At 39.1% G+C, this 21,727-nt stretch overlaps 1 protein-coding gene across 3 annotated transcripts in view; it reads left to right on the top strand.

Moving 5' to 3' along the window:
• LOC136866531 (ethylmalonyl-CoA decarboxylase) overlaps positions 1-20,849 on the top strand; it is a 28,617-nt gene extending 7,768 nt beyond the window's left edge. Inside the window, exons 2-3 of one of the 3 annotated variants that reach the window (XR_011017944.1) lie at positions 4,469-4,579; positions 20,256-20,392. Coding sequence is in view for 1 of the 3 variants with exons in the window: in XM_067143588.2 (XP_066999689.2) it covers positions 13,867-14,100; positions 20,256-20,704 (683 nt within the window). In the remaining 2 variants the exon portion in view is untranslated. Of the gene's footprint in view, positions 1-4,468; positions 4,580-13,866; positions 14,101-20,255 lie in introns of all 3 variants that reach the window. The other 2 variants (XM_067143588.2, XR_011017945.1) reach the window with 2 other exon arrangements.
• Positions 20,850-21,727: the final 878 nt, after the last annotated feature.

Here is a 21,727-nt window from a genome sequence, read left to right as displayed (position 1 = left end):
GAGTTGTTGCCTAGCTGTTAGCATTTATGTTGGTGCTATTCATAATCTTCCTAAGCTGGTCATTATAACGTTTCAAAGGAGCACCTTGAGGCCTTTTGCCATAACCAGTCTCACCGTAGAGAAGTTGTTTAGGCAGTCTGCTATCATTCGTACACTGGATGTGACCAACCCATCTAAGCCGATGATTGATGATGAAGGCTTCTATGCTGTTCATATGCGTCTTTTCAAGATTTGATGTTCATGATGGATCTAAGTTTCTGCTGATGGAAGCATTCCAGTTTCTTTATGTCACAACAATAAATTGTCCAGATTTCGTATCCATATAGTAATGTTATGACTACAGCTTGGTACACCATTAGTTTAGTATATAATTTGAGATCCTTATTCAAGAAAACTCGGTGGGAGAGGCGGTCATAAGCTGCTTGGGCAGAGCGTATTCTATTTTCCACATCCTTTTCTGAGTTGCAGTGTGTAGTTAGAATACTACCAAGGTAGGTGAATTGGTCTACTTGCTCAAGAGATGCTCCTGCTACGGTGACATTTCGTTCAGGGACAGTACCACCTGATGCTGGCTGCGCAAGTATTTTAGTCTTGTATGTATGTTGGGTATTCAGCCCGAAGGCTGGTTTGATCCTCTACAGTTCCACCAAAAGCTATCATAGGCAGCCTAGACGTCACTGAAGAGGCATACTAGGCAAATGAGGAGTGAGGTAGTTTCCTGTTGCTTTCCTCACTGAGCCAGAAGTTGCTGTTGCGTATCAGTCTGCCAAGCCCACTGAAATGCATGCACCAACCGACTCTATGAGCAATATTTTCACACCATTCATAACAGGGACTGGCTGCATAAGGAATGGTATTACTAGCATTGCTCATACCTCGGTCACTTTCACATTGTCAAAGCCAAGGATGAGACTTAGACAGGTCAATGAAAGTAACAAATTGCTCTAGCCCATACCAGAAGACATAGCGCACTGTACACACCTACATCTTGCCAGCAAGGGCTTGATTTTAGTCTTATGGGTATTTTATTATTCATCATCGAGATGATAACAAAAATACGCAGGTGGTACAGTGTCAGCATTCAGTCAGTGAAACTGCGAGGTGCCAGGGCCGGACAGTAACTCTCTGAATTTGTCTTAGAAGTGGGAATTCCCTAACACAAGACTCATGAGACACTACAGCTAGCACCTCCACGCGGTTGACTTATTTCTTCTGGAAAATTCCATATGTTTTGGCAGTGTCAGTGAAGGAAGGGGCCAGGGTCTACCACTGCCATGGATTGCTATGGAGGGGAATTATACTTCCTCATGCTTTCTGTTCAAAGCATCTCCTTCATAATAAATCATCAACCACTTGACTGCACCAAGTGTGCGAAAAAGAGAAAATCGCACAATGAGAATGCATGAGCGATATTATCAACAGTTTTCAAAATTACCATATGATTTTCCAGTGTTGTTCAACCTAATAATGTACTGTACCAGGAAAAGTTCGTGGGTGTAGGGCATGAGAAGGATCTCAGGTAGTGGAAGTTGATTTTGGAGCCGATACAGAGCAGGATAGAATCGCAGGGCGAATAATAGATGGTTATGCTTTTTCCAAATAATTTATTAATAATGTTGAATGATTCATCACCCTGCAATATCAATATAGGACTCGGATCTTTCCTTGAAATCAAAAGTTTAAACGAAAATCTTCTTGAATTCCATTAGAGAAAGTAAATAAATATCACTGATCCTATAGTCTTTCTAACTTTTGTGAAAACACGAAGTGTCAGTTCTTCACCTAAAGTCTTTCTAAATATTAATTCATGAATATAATTAAAAATTAAAATAAGAATTTAAATTTCTGTTGAAAGTTTCTTAGTTTGTTAGTCTTGAAATATAGAACACTTGAAAATCCTAGAGTTCTTCTATGTAATATGAATATTAAATTTTGAAAAATAAATTTATCATTAAAGATGAACTTTTGAGAAATGATGAAAAAAAAATATGAAATATCGTTCACACGCAGCACTGAGAAAATCACTGTTCAAGATTGATAAGATAAAGTCGGTCAGTTTGTGACTACTCACTTAGTAAAGAAAATTTGGCTTACAAATGTTGATGTGGAGAATGGGAGTCTGGAACATTCCGCGGAATGTGGACGGAGACTCGAACTCGATGTTCCACGATGAAACCACGTTGACGTCCCTCGATGGGTACCATAGATGAGCTGATGTTTGAGGTAGCTGGATCTTGTAGAATTTCACCAAGATTGCTGCTGCTCGTGGAGGTGATTTTAGCATACGGAAAGTTCAGTTGGCGCGAGCAGTAATTACAGATGCTATTATTCACTGTCAAACACAGTTCAGTTCGTATTTGAATTTTATGACGTTAAATGAATAATCACAGTCCTTGCTGCATAAAACACTATTTGAAATCGTCGCTGAGAACGTCCATAAATACACAGTTCAAACACTTCATCACAGTCTTTGATTACAGTCTTTGAATCACTATCCTAGCAGATAACACTGATTGTCTGGTTGTGATAGTATTATATTACCTTAGAAAAAGTTCTTAATGTTCACCAAGTTTATCATTGGAGTAAGTCGTGTCCTAGTATGGCACGAACGCTACGTAAATAAAGAGACACAGTTCAAGGATGTACTGTATTAGCAGAAATGAGTCCTAGAAAAGTTAAGAGTTATTGTACACGACAGTTTCTGTTTATTGTAGAAGTTCAATATTATGTGAAATTAACTAAGTCCACACGTCATGTTCTAGTCCGTGAATATCAAATATTTGACTTCGTATTTCAATGATTTCACATGTGTTATATTTCGAAATGTCTGTGAATTATATCGTAGTCGCGGCACGATAGACTAAGTATGGTGCGACGTCTTTTACAAGTGCAACGGCGATTGATTATCCCATAATTTCGTCTCCGCGAAACACGACGGAAAGTACTATCTTCGAGAATGCACTGACAGACTGTCAGAGGGTCAGTCTCACCTCTTTCTCACTCACACACACATACTGCACTGCTCTGCACTGGACTGGACTGGACTGGTTGTCAGCCTTGACATACTGGCCTATATATCTGCGCCGGGAGGGGTGGTGTTCTGAATCATGTGACTGAGAGTGCTCAATCTTCTTAAACTTTATATTGTTATAACTCAGAAACTACTGGACAGATTGCTTTGAAATTTACAGGATTTTACTTTTACGATGTCTGCTACAATTTAGCGTTGGTCCTGTTCAAATCGGTTAAAGCGTTAAAAAGTTCGCGAAAGAAAACTTCTTTCGAGAAATATCTCTAGGGGAGGCAAGTTTCAAGCGGTAGGTGACGTCACTTGACCTCGCCTGGCTCGCTCGTGGAGTCTGGTATGTACTGGAATGTTCCTTCGCTCAGCTGTTCGCATGTCGGACGGAAATTGTATGCTGAAATAAAGCTTTTTCAATTTATATGTGCCAGGACCTAGGCCTTCCTGGTACAGTACATTGTACCAATCTCAGAATTATCGTTCAGGCTGTCATCCCTGATACCACAGGACTTTTAGCCATGGATGTTACAGGTACAAGGTTTATTGTAAACTGCTGTTTTAAAACTCTCCTGTGATAGTGACAGCAAGAAATCAATGTACAATGCACTGGCAATGCCAGGCAGTCTTCTTAACATATTGCATCTTTGTCTATTATTGACAATTCCGTTTTTGTTGGAAAAAGAAAACAAGATATTTTAAAAACATATTTACCTGTCAATAATTTTAAGTCAGGCTGCCATATTAAAAGTTTATTTCTTTTAAGTAATGATTTTTGAAAAATGGTGTATTCAAGACTATGTATCTGTCCCTCCTAGCAATTCACAGCTAACAAGACGTGTAAGACATTCACAGTGCCTCAGCTTAGCCTGGTATTGTAAGTTACATAGAGGATCGAAGAAGTGACAAACCAAGTCATATATAGAAAGATATCAACATGAATAGAATACAACAGTGTCAGGCCAGTGTAAGAAAAGACACAATAGAAAGAGGAGGCAAGGATAAAGACAATGTCCACATCCTTCTGGATGTATGGGATAGCTCCTTCTGTGGATCAGTGATAGAGTATTGACCTACAAATCCAAGATTGCGGGTACAGATCGGGCAGAGGTAGTTGAATTTTTGAAGAACAGAAAGAGTCCATTTGACACTCTGTGTCATGCGATGTCCGCATGTGAAAGATCTTTGATGACATGTTTGGAGTTTATCCAACAAAACTAAATCTCAGCCATAGATCACATGAGAGATCCAGTTTACTCTGTCATCTGCTAGAGTAAAGCAGACCTTTGAAATTGACCTGCAGGCAGCCTAGATAGTGTAAAATCAAAATGCCTGCACACAGTACATGAGGCATTATTATTATTATTATTATTATTATTATTATTATTATTATTATTATTATTATTATTATTATTATTATTATTATTATTATTATTTTCTGCTTCCCAGGTTGGTCATTTGCCTTAGTGAAGGAGAATGAAAAACCACGGAAAACCATTGAGATACCACTGCAGGCAGGCCTCCTTTGTAGGACAACGCAGTGACAGAGCGCTAGGGGAAGTATGTACCTCCACTTGTATAAATACCTGCCTTTGGTTTTTATATCAAACACAAAGTTCCCAGAAGGAAACCATAATTTAATTTTGTAAATATTGAAGTATTCAAACTCTTTAGGCTTTTACAATAGTGAAATTGCATGCGTTTTACCCCAGTGTCGCTTTGGTCTCGTCATTTGGAAAGACAGAAAGGTAGGAACAAGAATAGGAACACGTAATAACCCCATGGCTCAACAACCCCAAAGGGCCATGGCCTACCAAGCGACCGCTGCTCAGCCCGAAGGCCTGCAAATTACGAGGTGCCATGTGGTCAGCACGAAGAACCCTCCCGGCTAGTATTCTTGACTTTCTAGACCAGGGCCACCATCTCACGGTCAGATAACACCTCAATTGTAATCACTTAGGTTGAGTGGACCTTGAACCAGCCCTTATATCTCAGACCTGTTCGGGATTCAAAACTGGGACCTTCGGGTAAGAGGCAGGCGGGAACGCATACACTCACGTTCATAAAAACCAGAACACCTTGAAAGACTAGAGATAGGAAGTTCATATTCACAGGACATATGTGTTAGTATGATCTGAAGAAATGATTAGCATTTGAACCATATCGGCCCTCAGGTTCAAGATCCACATCGATATCTCGGCGCACCACCACCAACTGGTAAAATTTGCCTGCGGCTCTCGTTGTCGCTATAAACTTAAGGTATTGGATCAGTGTGACTTGAGCAGACGTACAGGAATATCTCGGAGATGTGCAGAATGCCTCACAGACATATGTGAGAACCGTACCTTCAAATGAGTGAGTTTGGAAGAGGGCGCATTATTGGTATTAGAGGACGTGATGCATCCATCCAGAAAATTGCTGCTCATTGGGACGAAGTGTGTTGGTAGTGCAACAGGTGTGCACAGAATGGTTCACAGAAGACCATAGAACACGACGAGATAGGTCTGGTCGCACCACTCAGACCACCTCTTAGAGAAGATCGACACTTTGTCCGAATGGCATTGGAGGACAGATCTGTATCCTCCTCGGCTCTGGAACAACAGTGTAATACATCGTACACTGTCAGGAGTGACAGTCCTTCGCCGTTTATTACAGTCTGGGTTACCGGCACGTCGTCCACTACTCTGCCTACCTTTGACTAATGTGCATAAATATGCTAGACTGCAATGGTGTATGGAACGATGTCAGTCACTGGGGACAGGAATGGCAGCAGATAGTGTTTTCGGATGAATCCAGGTTCTGTTTGTTTAAAAATGGTGGCCGCATTTTGGTTCGCTGCAGACAGGGGGACAGCCATTATATTGACTGCATTCGCACAAGACATACAGCGCCAACTCAAGGCCTATGGTGTGGATTGCTAATAGGTACAGCTACAAATCACAGTTGGTGCATGTCCAGGGCATTGTGATCAGTTTGACCTACGTGAATGACACCCTGCAACCCGTAGCCATACCCTTTCTGCACGACACGCCAGATGCCATATTTCAGCAGGACAATGTGCTACCACATGTTGCTGCATGAACATGTGGCTTCTTGTTGTCACAGGACGTCAGACTGTTGCCCTGGCCCGCCAGATCACCGGACTTGTCGCCAGTCGAAAATTTGTGGGATATGGTGAAACGATGGATGTGGCGCTGCGACCCAGTGCCAACACCAAAGATGAACTGCGGAACCAGGCGAATGCAGCATGGATGGCTGTACCCCAGGACACCATTCGCGCCTTATATGCTTCAATGCCATCACGTATGGAACAAGTTATCAGTGCCCATGGAGGACCCAGTGCCTATAGGCAACAGGACACATGCTGAACCTTGGTGACTGAAATGCTAATCGTTTCTGCAAAACATACTACTGAACATGTTCTATGAATATGAACTTCCTATCTGTAGTCTTTCAAGGTGTTCTGTTTTTTATGAACATGAGTGTAATGCAATAAACATAATGACAAATTAGTGTTGGAAGAGAAGACAAGGACAATGTCCACATCTTCATTCACTACCATCTTCATATGGATGGGCTCTCTCCTCATCAGTCCCAATTCTCCTTAACCAAAACGAGATAAAAGCACCACCTCTACTACTCTGCTGGCCAACATTCTGATGGAAATTTTTTTTAGACCATCGGGACTCAAAGTGGCTAATCATCATTCAGACCATATCATGGCCACCAAGAGGGCTATTAAGTACAAATATACAAAATTGTAAAGGAGACAAAGGAAGCATATGGGAATAGGGAGATGAAGTTATTACTATTTGCAGACAATATTGTGGTCTGGGGAACAAGCAGCAAAGAAGTACAAGAACAACTTGCTGCACTGAACAAGAACATTGAAAAGTATGGTTTGACAATCAGCACAGAGAAAAGCAAGACCATGGTGATAACAAAAGGAGAAAGACAAGGGAAAGGCATTGTGAAAATTGATGGTAAGCCTTGAAATTGTTGACAGTTTCAAATACCTAGGAAGTGAATTAATGCAGAATACAAGGCTAGGCATGGAGATGAGCAAGAGGGTGCAACAGGGCAATGCATTCTACCAGAGTGTAAGAAACCTTATCTGGAATAAGGAAGTACCAAGGAAGTGTGAAGAAATAATGTACAAAATATATTAGGCACCCATATTGACTTAATGTGGCTGAAATCTGGACAGTGACAGGTAGGGAGGACAGTAGAATTCAAGCCAGTGAAATGAAATACCTAAGAAGTGATGGTGATGCTTGTTGTTTCAAGGGGCCTAACATCTAAGGTCATCGGCCCCTACACCTAAGAAGTATGATAGGAAAGACAGATTGAGAAATGAAGATGTGAGAAAGGAGGTCAGAATTGAAAACCTAAATGAGAGAATTGATGGGTGTAAACTGAGATGGTTTGGACATGTAAGGAGGATGGAGGAAGAAAGAATTACAAGTAACTAATCTCATTTTTGTCCGTATTGAAGATACAATAAGTAAAACACTTTCAAGATTAAAATTATTGTGACCACCTTTCCAATACAAATATATATTTTTTAGTGATTAAATTCTACATGAATTAAAAACACCAGTTAGGGACATGTTTTGCCCTAGTTATGGGCATCTTCAGCCTAATACTAAATCTTAAGGTCAAGAATTAAAACTATAAACATCGGAACTTAATAATAAACTTAACTTAATCTAAATACAATATGTACAGTATGTACAATATGTACATTAACTTGCCAGAATTTATGAACAAAGAATTAATTTATTTTATAACGACTAGACATCCAAATTGTAGATTGGATTGATCACAGCGTGAATTGGGGTTTCTCAAATTGTATTGACTAGAGATTTATCACAGCGTGAGTTGGGGTTTCTTCAATTGTTATGGTCGCCTGAGTCGTAAATATTGTTACAAAACCGGAACCGTGGTTAAAGTCGTTCATGTTAGGGTATGAATCAGTTTGAATATTCCTTTAGAAAGAAGCATGGTTATGTATTAAGGTTGAAGCATGTATGTTGGAAACTATTGCTGATCGGATAAAAATTTTGGAATATTGCGTCAACAACAAGAATGACGCAATATTCCAATTGTAGCTGTGCAAAATCTTCGTCAGCTTTCTGAATGAGAACTAGTATTCATAAAACTGCTTTTCCGTATCACATCTGTAGTTAATACAAGTGGAATACTCTGCCTCTTTTATCAAGATTGTGCAGGAATTGTTTTCAAACGGTTTGTCAGGGAGTCTGGCGTATATTAAGTCAAACTTTAGAATTTTATCGAGTGTAATTACTCGTTTAGAAGCTGCTAGCTTAGAAAATCATGTAAGTATTGAAATTGTGAGAAGTGTTGAACTTTCAGCACAACGATCACATGGACTAGTTGGCTACCGAGTATAATAAAATGTTATAATTTTTCTTATAACATTATATGGTATTGAATAGGTGGACCTCTCTTGTTTCCATTAGATTCTCGGTTCAATACGGAATAAACATGAAGTTTTTAAACTTGAATGGACTAGTTGGCATCAGTGTAAAACAGAAACTTCAAAACGTGCTTAATTGAAATGACAGTTTTCGCTGTATGTGCAAGATAAATGATGTTCCTAGAGGATAAGGTACCAGTACATTTCAAGATGAATGCATACTCGACAGCAGTGATTTAATATTATTTAAATATGCACCAATAACATCTTGTGATGTAGAAAGGAGCTTCTCTTCTTACAAGAATGTGTTAAGTGATAAGGTCTTTCACACCAGATCTTTTAAAGATGAATCTTGTCATACACTTCAATACCACCCACAGAGAAGAATGAAAAAGTTATGAGAGTCTGCACTGTTTTCCCTGCCGCCCTACCAGAATGTATCGAAAGACATCTACTTAATTTGTTTTGTGGTGCTCAATTTAATGCATTTCAGTAATATTAATTGGGCTTAAACGTTCCAAAATATATTTTTTTAAAGATTATTTCTAGTTTTCTCACATTTCAAACCACCAATGTAGGGTGCAAACATGTTTTGACTTTTAAAATGTTGTGTGATCTGATAATCTTAGCAAACTTAGTACTTTACAGGTATGTATTTACAAAAGTTTGATAAGTGAATCAAGGACAATAGACTGAATAACTGCTAAACATGTATATTCAGAAAACTAATTTGAAAGTAAGAATAAAGAATTTAGTTAACAAATGTGTATCAAAGGAATTGACATTTGTATTTATAACTTTAATTAAAATGGCCATATTTAGATTAGCCATTTTCGGGTCATATTTTGTAATTTTTACGTCATATTTCATCACTTTTGAAGTCATATTTCCTTGCTCATTTGGGCTATTTTCAAGTCTTAAACATCCGAGCCCTAATTATTATTGTATAGTGTTGCTTCTGGCATGAATAAATAAAATTATGGAATGGTTTTTTTTTATTTAATTATTTATCCAAGTCCAAAAACACTACAATACGGTAAATACAACATGAATTATTACACTTTGTGAGTCCATTATTCAGTAGCCTGAATGGCATGGTCATTCACTTTGAACAAGTACTGGATATCATACAGTTCATTCAACTTACTGCAAACCAGCAGCTGTTCGGGATCCTGCCTTTTTCCTCCCTCACTCAGTTCATCATCACTCTAGCCTCACCCCATCACCATGCCACTCCAGTTCTTAGTTTATTGAGGGTCTTCCAAGTCCTATATTGAAGATATATTCTTTTTTGCTGTCCACAACCCTCCAGGGGACTTTGTTCTCCACAGCTCAATTTGACGAGCTTCAGCTGAAGATGGAATTGGTGCCATTGTAATGAGGAAGCTTTTCCTCAACTTCAACCTGGATAGATGAGCATGAAGTCTAAACATTGGGAGTCTTGGGTCTGTGTCTTGCTTCTTCTTTTCAGCCTCTGCTGCTACCTGTCTTCTTTCATCTGGAGGTGTTACTCCCATGTGTGGAAATATCTTATTGACAGGCATTGGTCTTAGACACCCTTTGACTATGCAGCCTGTCTCATGAATAATAATAATAATAATAATAATAATAATAATAATAATAAGAAGAAGAAGAAGAAGAAGAAGAAGAAGAAGAAGAAGGGCATGTGGTTTCTGGAAAGGCCTGGTGCAAGTTTTTGATATGACGCCCTATAGGCGACCTGCATGTCTGATAGGATGGGGCCCTATCTAAGATAAAATTTAATGCTGCAAACGTCGCAAGCACCGAGCCTCGCAGCCATAGGAATTAACTAATGAGAGTTAAAATCCCCGACCCAACCGGGAATAAAACCCAGGACCCCTTGAACTAAAGGCCAGCATGCTAACCATTTAGCCATGGAGCTGGACTGATGAAGAGCTGTATCAACTTGATTAGCGTGAGCAGAATTCCTCCAGAGTGGAATGCAGCAGAGAAACACAGGAGACAGGGAGATGTGCGGAAGACCCTAGGCTGCACTCCCCATTTGGTGTTTGTGATGAGATTATTGCTGGTGCGTGTCTTCTGTTTGGTGTCTATAAAATGCACAGAATGGATGAGATGAATCCATTATTGATAATTTTTTGCTGATGTGAGAAATGAATACAATGTCAAAAACATATCAGATGTAAGGCTTTTCAGGCGTTTGCTGTATTAACCAGCGTTTTGTCTTAGGTCTGACACTAGACTCATCAGAGTGGGATGTGTCAGACCCTACCCACTGACGCTGGGGTGTATGCAGGTGATTTTTTTTTTTTTTTACGGGGGGGGCCCTCGTAGCCCGCTCCCCCGCCGTGACCATTGACTCAATCTACATGGCCTCCGACATGCTATTAATTTCTAAGAAAAGAGATAGCTGGGTAGAGTGGGAAGTGATACAAGGGGTATCTGCCGGTTTCCGAGTCAGACTCGCTACCACGGCAAAGTTTGTGTTGGTTGGATAGTGTTAAGGCGTGGTATTGAAGGGTCAGGGAAAAACCACATAGGCAGAAAGAAGAAAGAGCCTACATGTAAAACCTGACATCTTTTGATAGCACATGCAAGGATGTGGGCTGGATAAAGACCAGAGGTTGTGTTAGTTAGGAAAAGGTGTCATGCAATCATTACCATTTCCTTGCCATTTTCTGTTATTATGGGGATCAGTCCTTCTTGTCACTGCCGGGTCGGCTTGGGTCTGCTAGCGTCTGGGCTTTGGGGCACAGGTTCGTCCCATTGTCCAGCAGCCAGCAGTCCCTGGTGCCAAGTCTCCTTTTGGAGAGGGGGAATTAGAGCCACGCCTTGCATGCAAGGGGCTATCTTCTTCTGCCTGTCGATGCCCCTCTATGCGGTGTTGTTGGAACACACTTGTCACTGCAGATCTAAAACTAAGGTTATTAATAACATATGTATGTACAGGTTCTCATTGGAGTGCCGGCTGGTTGGCTGCTCTCATGTCCAGCGTTCAACTTAAATAGGAGTGAAATAACTCATTAAACAGATAGATATTAGTGCTGTTTGTAGGGCGCGGGCTGGTGTTCCGCTCCCATGTTTCTGTCGGGGGCGGGAGTGGATTGATACGTCCTTGGTCATCTGGCTACGTTCCCGTCGTCTTCTTGAGTTGTACTTCTTATCAATCTTCCTCGCCTGGTCCCTGGGTCTAGGACAGCTGAAACATATTTACATATTTACATATTTACATAGGTGTCTGCAGTGTGTGGGTTTATGTGGTATATAGGTGTCAGCTTGGTGGGAGAGGGTTGGCTATCGGCCCCTCGCCCACCCAACCCTGTGGCTGAACAGAATGTGCTTCGGTGTAGGATACTTTGTGTAAAGATCGACGTTGTAGCGTCCGATCCCGCTTATTAACGGGTTGATCTTATTACTCCATGACTTTCTGTACATATTTAGTGTCTGTTTGCGTATTTGGTGCCTTATTGAGCTGTATTAATTCCAGCTTATCCAGGTTCGTCATTGCAGTGAACCCACACGCTGGGGCTGCGTATATGATTATTGGTCTGATTAGGGCCTTATACATGTTTATGGCTACTTCCATGTTAATACTGGACTTTTTGTTCAGTATAGGATATAGCTGGCTTAGTCGTATGTGTGCTTTTCTTTGGGTATCATTGATGTGGTGTAGCATGGTGAGCTTTCTGTCTAGGACTACTCCTAGGTATTTGACTTTGTCATGCCACACTATATCTTCGTTGAAAAGCTTTGGCGGTTTTATGTTGACTGGTCTGCGTGTGTGTCTGTTCTTCTTAGTGAACAGCACGGCTTGGCACTTGTCAACATTGACCTTAATGCGCCATTTCGTTAGTCATGGTTCGAGAGTTCTTATTGCTACTTGTAGCCTCTTTCGAGCGCACGCTAGCTGTGGATGTTGAACTGTGATAGCGGTGTCATCAGCGTAGATGTTTGTGGTAGCGAGTTCTGTAGTAGGCATGTCGTTTGTATACAGGACGAAGAGGATTGGGCCGATAAGGGACCCTTGGGATACACCCGCTCTAATCCTACGTGTACTTGACAGTGTGTTGTGTACATCTACTTTGAACTCTCGGCCCTCCAGATAAGATTTTATAAGTCTTATATAGCCTGGGTGGAATTCGTGGTCTATTAGTTTCGCTAGTAGGCCTTCGTGCCAGACTTTGTCAAATGCTTTCTGGATATCAAGGAAAACTGTTCCTGTGTCTCTTCGTTTGTTGAGACCTATGGTGGCTTGTTCTATGAATCAAGTGAGCAGTTGTGGGGCAGAATGTCCATTCCTGAAGCCAAACTGCTCATTGCGAATTATACCTTTTTCCTTGATATGCCCTATTAACCTTTTCATTAGTATTTTCTTGAATACTTTACTGAGGGCGTCCAGAAGGCTGATGGGCCTGTAGTTGTTGGGGTCTGACTTGTCTTTGCCTGGTTTTCCAAATACGAGGATCCTAGCCCTTTTCCATTGTTCAGGGTAATATTGGAGTCTGAACATTGCATTGAAGATGCTGGTAAGTAGTGTTAGGGTTTTGTGAGTTAATTTCTTAATTATAATATTCTGGATCTCGTCTGGGCCAGGCGCCTTCTTGGAGTTAAGATGACCTATAATCCACTTAATTTCGTGTATATTTGTCCTCTTAACCTCCATGCAGGTGAACTTATCAAAAGCCCTTATAAGAGGCACAGTCTGATAACTGCATATGGGAGATAAATCTCCACAATGGAATTATTGCCGGTCTAGCAATTCCGAATGGAAAATTCTAAATTTCCATGGAGGGAATTAGATATTTTTCACCAATAGAGCATGTCAAAAATGTCAAAAATGTCAAAAACATATCAGATGTAAGGCTTTTCAGGCATTTGCTCTATTAACCAGCATTTCGTCTTAGGTCTGACACTAGACTCATCAGAGTGGGATGTGTCAGACCCTACCCACTGACGCTGGGGTGTACGCAGGTGAACTTATCAGAAGCCCTTATAAGAGGCACAGTCTGATAACTGCATACGGGAGATAAATCTCCACAATGGAATTATTGCCCGCCTAGCAATTCCAAATTCCCGTGTCTAAGAGTCTAGTGTCAGACCTAAGACGAAACGCTGGTTAATAGAGCAAACGCCTGAAAAGCCTTACATCTGATATGTTTTTGACATGCTCCATTGGTGAAAAATATCTAATTCCCTCCATGGGAATTTAGAATTCTCCAAATGAATACAAGACACAGTGTTTTACAAAATAAGAATAGAATTTGCAGGTTTTTGTTAATATGTTCCTTTTTTTTCTTTTTTTCTATTTAAGGCATTGTTCCTGGAGTGTTTGAAAACCACTAAAAATTCTCTCTTGGTTAGATGGGAAGCTTGTTTGGTTAGTCAGTTGTTTACTTCATGACATGTCTATTTATTTACTTTTCAGGTAAAATGATGGTAGACCTTGACAAAGCAGTTACAAGGCTCGAGTCATGGCAATCTGGTAAAGGTGTCCTTATGTATGGAAGTAACAACACATTTTGTTCAGGAGGTGATCTGAATTTTGCCCGTAAAACTTCAAATCCTGATGATGGTTTCCAGATGTCATGCTTCATGCACAGTGTCTTAAACCGGTTTGAGAAGTTACCATTTGTTACAGTTGCTTTGATTGAAGGATCAGGTCAGTCATGAAAATTACAAATTTCTAACATGACTCACATGGTTTATTTTGATGATGATATTATTATTATTATTATTATTATTATTATTATTATTATTATTATTATTATTATTATTATTATTATTATTATTATTATTATCATTATTATTATTATTATCATTAATAATAATAAAGTAAATTTTACCAAATGAATATAATAACTTGCAGTAGCAGTGATTGGGACTTAAAAGTGGGCGGGGAAACAAAATTACGGACAACAAAAAGTAAATATTAAAGTTTAGTTATTCCACTTGCCGGCCCCGGGTTAGATTTCCGGCCAGGTCAGGGATTTTTATCTGGACCTGAGGGCTGATACGAGGTCCACTCAGCCTACGTGATTAGAATTGAGGAGCTATCTGACGGTGCGATAGTGGCCCCGGTCTAGAAAGCCAAGAATAATGGCCAAGAGGATTTGTCGTGCTGACTACACGGCACCTTGTAATCTGCATGCCTTCGGGCTGAGCAGTGGTCGCTTGGTAGGCCAAGGCCCTTCAAGGCTGTAGTGCCATGGGGTTTGGTTTGGTTATTCCACCTATTCAATACATAAAAAAAGATTTTAATAAAGAATTAAATCTGTAAATAAAACTATAGAGACATGTTTCGCCCTTTAATTAAGGGCATCTTCAGCCTTAATCTCAATCTGAAAGATAATTAATCAGGTACCTGATTGTAATTAAATTACATATGAATGTGAAGATGATGTTGGAAATTTGCTTCAAATGGTGAGCGAAATGGTTGATAATAGTTATGATATTCTTAAAATGAAGCCTTAATAAAGTCTAATATACAAATAGTCGTAAATTTATGAATGTCCTTGTTTAAAAATTTGTAACAAATTGTATACCGGTAGTTTTATAAGAATGTAAATTTTGTAAAGTGGCATCCTGTGGAGGTTGAGGGCGTTAGAGAAAACTTTTGGATCCTAAACAGATCGAATGTCACAATAATAATAAAATGTAGTTGATAATTCTAAATGGAGTATTAATACATATTAAAGCTAGTAAAGAGACATTTCTGTTGCTCACATCAAGTGAGGTTTATAATAAATTGTTATGTTGAAAGAAGTAAAGCGGGGCCTTTTGATGGTTGAGGGCGTTAGAGAAAATTTATCGGGTGTTAAACAGTTCAAATGTCAGGATAATGATGAAGAATGTAGTAAATAACTCCGAGTGGAGTTTAAACACAATTTTTGTAAAGAGACGTTTCTGCTGCTCACTTCAAGTGGGGTTTATAATAATATGAAAAACTGTTAGACTGTTGTAACTCTCGTGTGAAGAGTTGAAACTGCAGTCTTCTAGAAGCACGAGTGAAGAAGAGTGCTTGATGGTAAGTAGCTGTGTTAAATATTAGCTGGAAGGAGCGACTGTAGCCTCTTGTATAAAATTGAAAGGGAAATTTGGTTTGAAGTCTCTTTAAATACAATCAGGTACCTGATTAATTATCTTTCAGATTGAGATTACAGCTGAAGATGCCCTTAATTAAAGGGCGAAACATGCCCCCATAGTTTTATTTACAGATTTAATTCTTTATTAAAATCTCTTTTTATGTATTGAATAGGTGGAATAATTAAACTTTAATATTTATTTGACTTCATTGTACATTTCAATACGGACCAAAATATGAGAATTATAACATGTAACAACAAAAAGTACCCGGGTTAGTGGGATATAGCAGGCGGGGGGGGGGGGGGGGGGGGGGAGAGCGGGTTAATGCATGTAAACTGGAAGAAAAGCTACAAAGTGGTACATTTGTTTATGCTCTCTGTGCAAATTTCCACAGGCAGGTAAAGGTTTTACCAATTTAAGTGCGGTAATAACAGTTTTTAAGATGTTGATTCGATACTAGACTACAGGATAAAACTTTCACCAAAGGAACAATATACATATGTATTACAATTAAATAGAAGTATGGTGTAATTATACAATTAAAAATCACTTAAGGACTACACACAAAGAAACTAACAGACAATGAAGAGACTGCCAGACGAATGAATGAGCGCGACAATCGGTGAACCATACCTCAGTGTCCTTGATCTCGGCAAAAAGACGTACCCTTTTTCATAGCACATGCAATGTCTCAACTACTTAATGAGGCGCTATGCAAATCGGTTAGCCACGACGAACGACATTTTGTACGTATTTCTGGTAATAATTAAAGAAAATAAACTAAAGAGCTAACTGATAAGAAACGGGGCCCATACATTTTTTAAAATAATTTCTAGTTTCAGCTGGCTAAAATGGAATAAAAATGTAATGTTTTCTCCACAAAGTGAGGGGCGACTGCCCCCCCCCCCTCGCCCCCTTTTGTCGCCGCTACTGATAACTTGGGCTTTTCATTTGATCAACATGTGATAAATTTCCAAAGTAATCTTGGGTGTGTGATTGATTTAAACATTGTATAAAAAAACCCACATGTTGGATAGAAATACCACATGAAATTGGCTGTTTGTATAATTTACAAGATACTTAAAAGAAAGGCATAAATGGATGTGACAGATGAAAAATATGGGTCAAAATTAACAATCGTTGGAAAAGGTATAATAAATATCTTCGATAATTCACTCTGTAATCTTATATTAAGAGGGCTTTATATATAGATATCTACATCAGTTATTTGAATCCAGAGAGATCCAACAAGGTGTATAACCCAAAAGAGAAGAACCAAACCGCACACTTACCGACCCCTTCAAGAAAAAATAAGACAATCATGGACCTAGAAGACAATGAAGCATCTGGACTGGATGGAATTTTCAATGAACATATAAAAGCTTTTAGAAATGTTCTGCTCCAAGCATTCACAGATCTGCTGAACTTATGCCTGCAGATGGAAACAATACCAAACCAGTGGAAGACCTCTACAATAAAGATACTTTATAAAGGAAAGGGAGAAACAACTGACCCCAAATTCATATCATGGAATTGCTCTGGAAAAAACTTTCTTGAAAATATTGACAGGACCCCTTACTAAAAGGATATCAGAAGAAATTAATCAGGAAATCCCTGAAGAACAGTTTGATTTCAGGACAGAAATAAAAAGACTTCAAGAAGTTCATGAAAACAAAACCACCCTAAGGTTCCCACAAGCAAAATTCTGTTCTGTGTTCATGGACTACCCCAAGGTGTTTGATACTTTAAATTCGAACATCATATCAATGAAAATAGAATCAATGACTAAAGATAATGAGGTAGCAGTCCTGATACACAACATACTGGTAACCAATGCAGTTTGCATATCAAACAGTGTATCAACGTCAAAGGGAATAACGCAAACCAGTGGTATACTGTAAGGAGACCTACTGTGTCCTTTGCGCTTCAATATCACCACATTCAATGTTAATCTATCACATGGTCAAATTAAATCAGTTCAATCTTGTCAGTACCTTTTTACAGTATTTTTTATTATGCTCAGTTTCGGACATGTTTCGAGAACTTACTTGTTCTCTTCTTTACTTCTAGGAATTGCTAACATCATTACCTTTTCTTGCCTGATAAATAAAATACAATTTGTGTATCATTTGAATCAGTATTTACCACCTGTACCTAAGAACAAAATTATTGTATGTCAGTTCAAATAAAACATCAAGATCTCTGTGTATTAAAATTTCGGTCTGAATAACATAACAAATTCAAAACATGTTTTGAATTGTGAGGCAGACAGATACAGTGTACAAACACAATATTTAATTATCAGCCATGAGAGCCACGAAGATTATAGGACAAAGTTTATGTTAAACCGACTCGCATGATTCCAAGACTTACAATCGGAGGTCAAGGTCAAATATAGTAGGAGATAATAGACAAGCACACAGAGATAACAAAACAACCTTTGAGCTACAGATTAGAGGAGATGTTCTACAGGAGAAGCTGCAATTATAAAATTCACAATGACAGACACATTAATTTGAATCGAGAGTAGATGTTTTTAGTTTAAGACTAGTTGTTTCACAAAAGTATTTTAAAGGTGTAGTTAATTTATCAAATTTGTTATGTTATTCAGATTTAAACTTTAATACACAAGAGGCTTTGATGTTTTATTTGAATTGACATACAATAATTTTATTCATGGGTACAGGTGGTAAATATTTATTAAAATTATATTCAAATTATAAATTATTTATGAGGCAAGAAAAGGTAGTGATGTTAGCAAGTCCTAGAAGTATTGGTAGATTAAACAGCTACTGAAGAAGAGAACAAGTAGGTTCTTGAAACATATACGGAACTTAGCATAATAAAAAAGACTAAAAGTATTGATAAAGTGGAACTATATGATTTAATTTGATTAGGTGATAGATTAGTTTGAATTCAATATGGACCCAACTAAATCAAACCATTATGGTTAAAATAATACATTTGATGTTGTCTATGCTATAAAACAGGTGACAGAAGAAGTTATAATATTCATCCCATGCAGATGATATGGTCATCAGATCTCAAAGGAGAATAGCAGTGAAAAAAAATAATTATTGCACTAGAAAATGGGCAGATGAAAATAAAGTGGAGATCAGCTCTACAAAAATGCTACAAATGATCTTCAAGAGGGGTGGGGGAGCAACTTGAGAAGACAGAATTCTCTCCAAAAACAAACCACTTTGAACTGTAATATCATTGAAGTAACTTACCTTCGTGTGACCCTCCAATAAAGTATGAATCTCTTAGGATCCACATTAAAAACAGAGCAGCTGCAGTTTCAAAAGCAATCTTTGACATCAAAACCCAGCCAGTATCTTGGAGAGGTGCGATTTCCAACTGATGAGCCCAAGCTGCACTAGGGCAAAATACTGGTACTTTCTCTAAATTCCTATACCATCAATCAATGTCTAAAGGCAATGCCTTGTCAATTCAACAATTGTCTTCTGTCTTCAGCTTGTTGTTTCTTCTCACAGTAGGAACTACAACGTTTTGCATCAATACTTAAAGGAATTGCTTCCTAGGTTGACCTCTTCCCTTCTTTCCTAAGATCTTTCTTTCTAGTAGATTGGTCAGAAAGGTATTATGATGCACTGTGTGTCCAATGAATTTAGCTGCTTTTCTATGTATTGTTATCATCAGCTGTTTCTTCTCCTGTATTTCTTGCAGGATACTTTCGTTTGTTCTCTTTTCAGTCCAACTGACTTTTAGCATTCGCCTCCAGACCCACATCTCAAATGTTTCAAGCCGTTTCCTATCCTGCTCTTGGATTGTCCAAGATCCACATCCATATAAGAGTACGCTCCACACAAATGACATCACAAAACTTTTCCTAATCTCAATAACTAACTTACAGAATAGAAGCAATCTGGGGAAAACTGAGCATGAGGAACCTTCTAACCATAGAGGCTGCCCAGGCATGTTTCTTGAAAACACATTCGCTCTAGACTAGCTTATGAGTTGGCATGAGAAACCTTCCTTATAGAAGATTAACAGATTAAGTTTGCTCTGCCTTCTACAGCTGGGGTCAATGACCTTAGATGTTAGGCGCCTTTAAACAACAAGCATCATCATCATCATCATCATCCTTCTACAGCTAAATGGAAGAATCGGCTTGAAAAAAACGGAAAGGAAAAGAAGAGAGATCTGGCTGGAATCCTCCCTTTGTACATTGGCACTGAATTGTGCTTGCAGGATAGCTTACAGTTGTGTCTCAATGATATGCTAGCCAGCCAGTATCTTGGAGAGGTGTGATTTCCAACTGATGAGCCCAAGCTGCACTAGGGCAAAATACTGGTACTTTTACTATAGAAGTATGTTTATTAATTTAATTTTAAAAAATTGTTTTCCATGGAGAAGCATAGGCAGACTTTCAATGCAAGTTTTGGTTCTTCTTTTGTATCAAGAAGGTCTATGCCCACTGGCCAACCACTTCAACAGAAACAACAGAGACACATTCTGTGAGACTTGCACAGTGATTGCAGTCCGGGTTGACACAGCGAAAGCTACTCGTTAGCAGAGGAAAACCAACTCATTAGCACAGCAGTTTGTTTGAAATCTAACCTGCGTTATTGCGCATGCCATGTGAGAAAGGGTTATGAAATGTTTGTTAAATGTCATATCTAACTATTGTCTCATTGGTCTATCTGTCATCTCTTACTTTTACTGTGAAGTCTGAATTTGTTATATTATTGTCTATTTTTCTCACAGGAGCACTGGGAGGTGGAGCAGAGCTAGCAGTTGCTTGTGATTTTCGACTTATGATGGAAAATGCTAAAGGAATTGGCTTTGTGCATTCTCGCATGGGAATTGTTCCAGCGTGGGGTGGAGCTACCAGGTTAGTGAGTCTTGTAGGCTACCGGACTGCACTGGATTTACTAACTACAGCCAGGATAGCAGATCCAAAGGAAGCTCTCAAGATTGGGTTAATAGACGACATCATCAGCTCGGGGGATTCTGTTAAAGCTGCAGTGGAGTGGTTAAGCTTACGGACGCAATATGCTAGAGAAGTAGTTCAGGCTACAAAATCAATAGTTTGTAATGCAAGAAGAATGCATCATGAAGATTCTCTTTCAGAAGAGCGAAGACTATTTGCACCTTTGTGGGGTGGTCCTGCGAACCAACAAGCACTAATGAAAAATATAAGGCACAAAATATAAGCATCTAGCCAAAAAAAAACTATTTTTAAGTGCTTTTTGTATAGCCATAAACTGTAATTAACACTAGAGATACTGAAACCAAATTATGTAATTTATATCTAGTATTAAAATAGTAGGAACTTACTAAAACAATTTATTTTTATAACCTGTGTGATTTTGATTTCTTTCTTTCTTTTTTTCTTTTTTTGCTTTACGTCGCACCAACACAGATAGGTCTTATGGCGACAATGGGACAGGGAAGGGCTAGGAGTGGGAAGGAAGCGGCCGTGGCCTTAATTAAGGTACAACCCCAGCATTTGCCTGGTGAGAAAATGGGAAACCACAGAAAACCATTTTCAGGGCTGCCGTCAGTGGAGTTCGAACCTACTATCTCCCAAATACTGGATACTGGCCGCAATTTTTTTTTTTTTTTTGTATGGAAAATTAGAATTAATTTTAGTAAAAGAATTCTTCATAAGTAATGAAAAGGAATGCATAAGTGTCGGATCAGGTCATATACAGGGTCTCTCTTATAAACTCAGACCGAGTGCACGGTGTTTGTACTCTGCGTTACAGCAGCTGCCTCAGCACAACTTATGTTGCATGCGGCCACCCTGCTTTAACCTTTTCACTGCCGAGTTTTGATGACCAGGCGAGTGGGCCGGGTTTTTTAAAGGAAGAAGCACTTTCACAGGTACATGTTTACTGATACAATTAATGGAATGTATATCGCCCCCGTAGCCCTGCAGCCCAATAAGGGGGCGGGGATGAGTGAGATTATATTTTACACCATATTTGTACGGCCGGATGCCCTTCCTGATGCAAACCTCAGTTGAGAACATAATAAATATGAAATAAATGATGGTGAATGAAACTAGGTAAGGAAGTGGAAGGAATCAGCTGTGGTTTATGAATAGGAACTGTCCCGGCATTTTCTTGGGAGTGCAAAAGGGAAAGCACAAAAAAAAAAATAATAATAATAATAATAAGGACAGCTGACGGTGGGGTTCGAACCCACTCACCTGCCGAGTGCAGAGCTTGGCT

Source organism: Anabrus simplex, chromosome 3, assembly GCF_040414725.1.
Source record: "Anabrus simplex isolate iqAnaSimp1 chromosome 3, ASM4041472v1, whole genome shotgun sequence".
NCBI classification, from domain to species: Eukaryota; Metazoa; Arthropoda; class Insecta; order Orthoptera; family Tettigoniidae; genus Anabrus; species Anabrus simplex.
The sequence above is the reverse complement of the archived record's forward strand: the minus strand, read 5'-3'. Positions and strand labels throughout refer to the sequence as shown.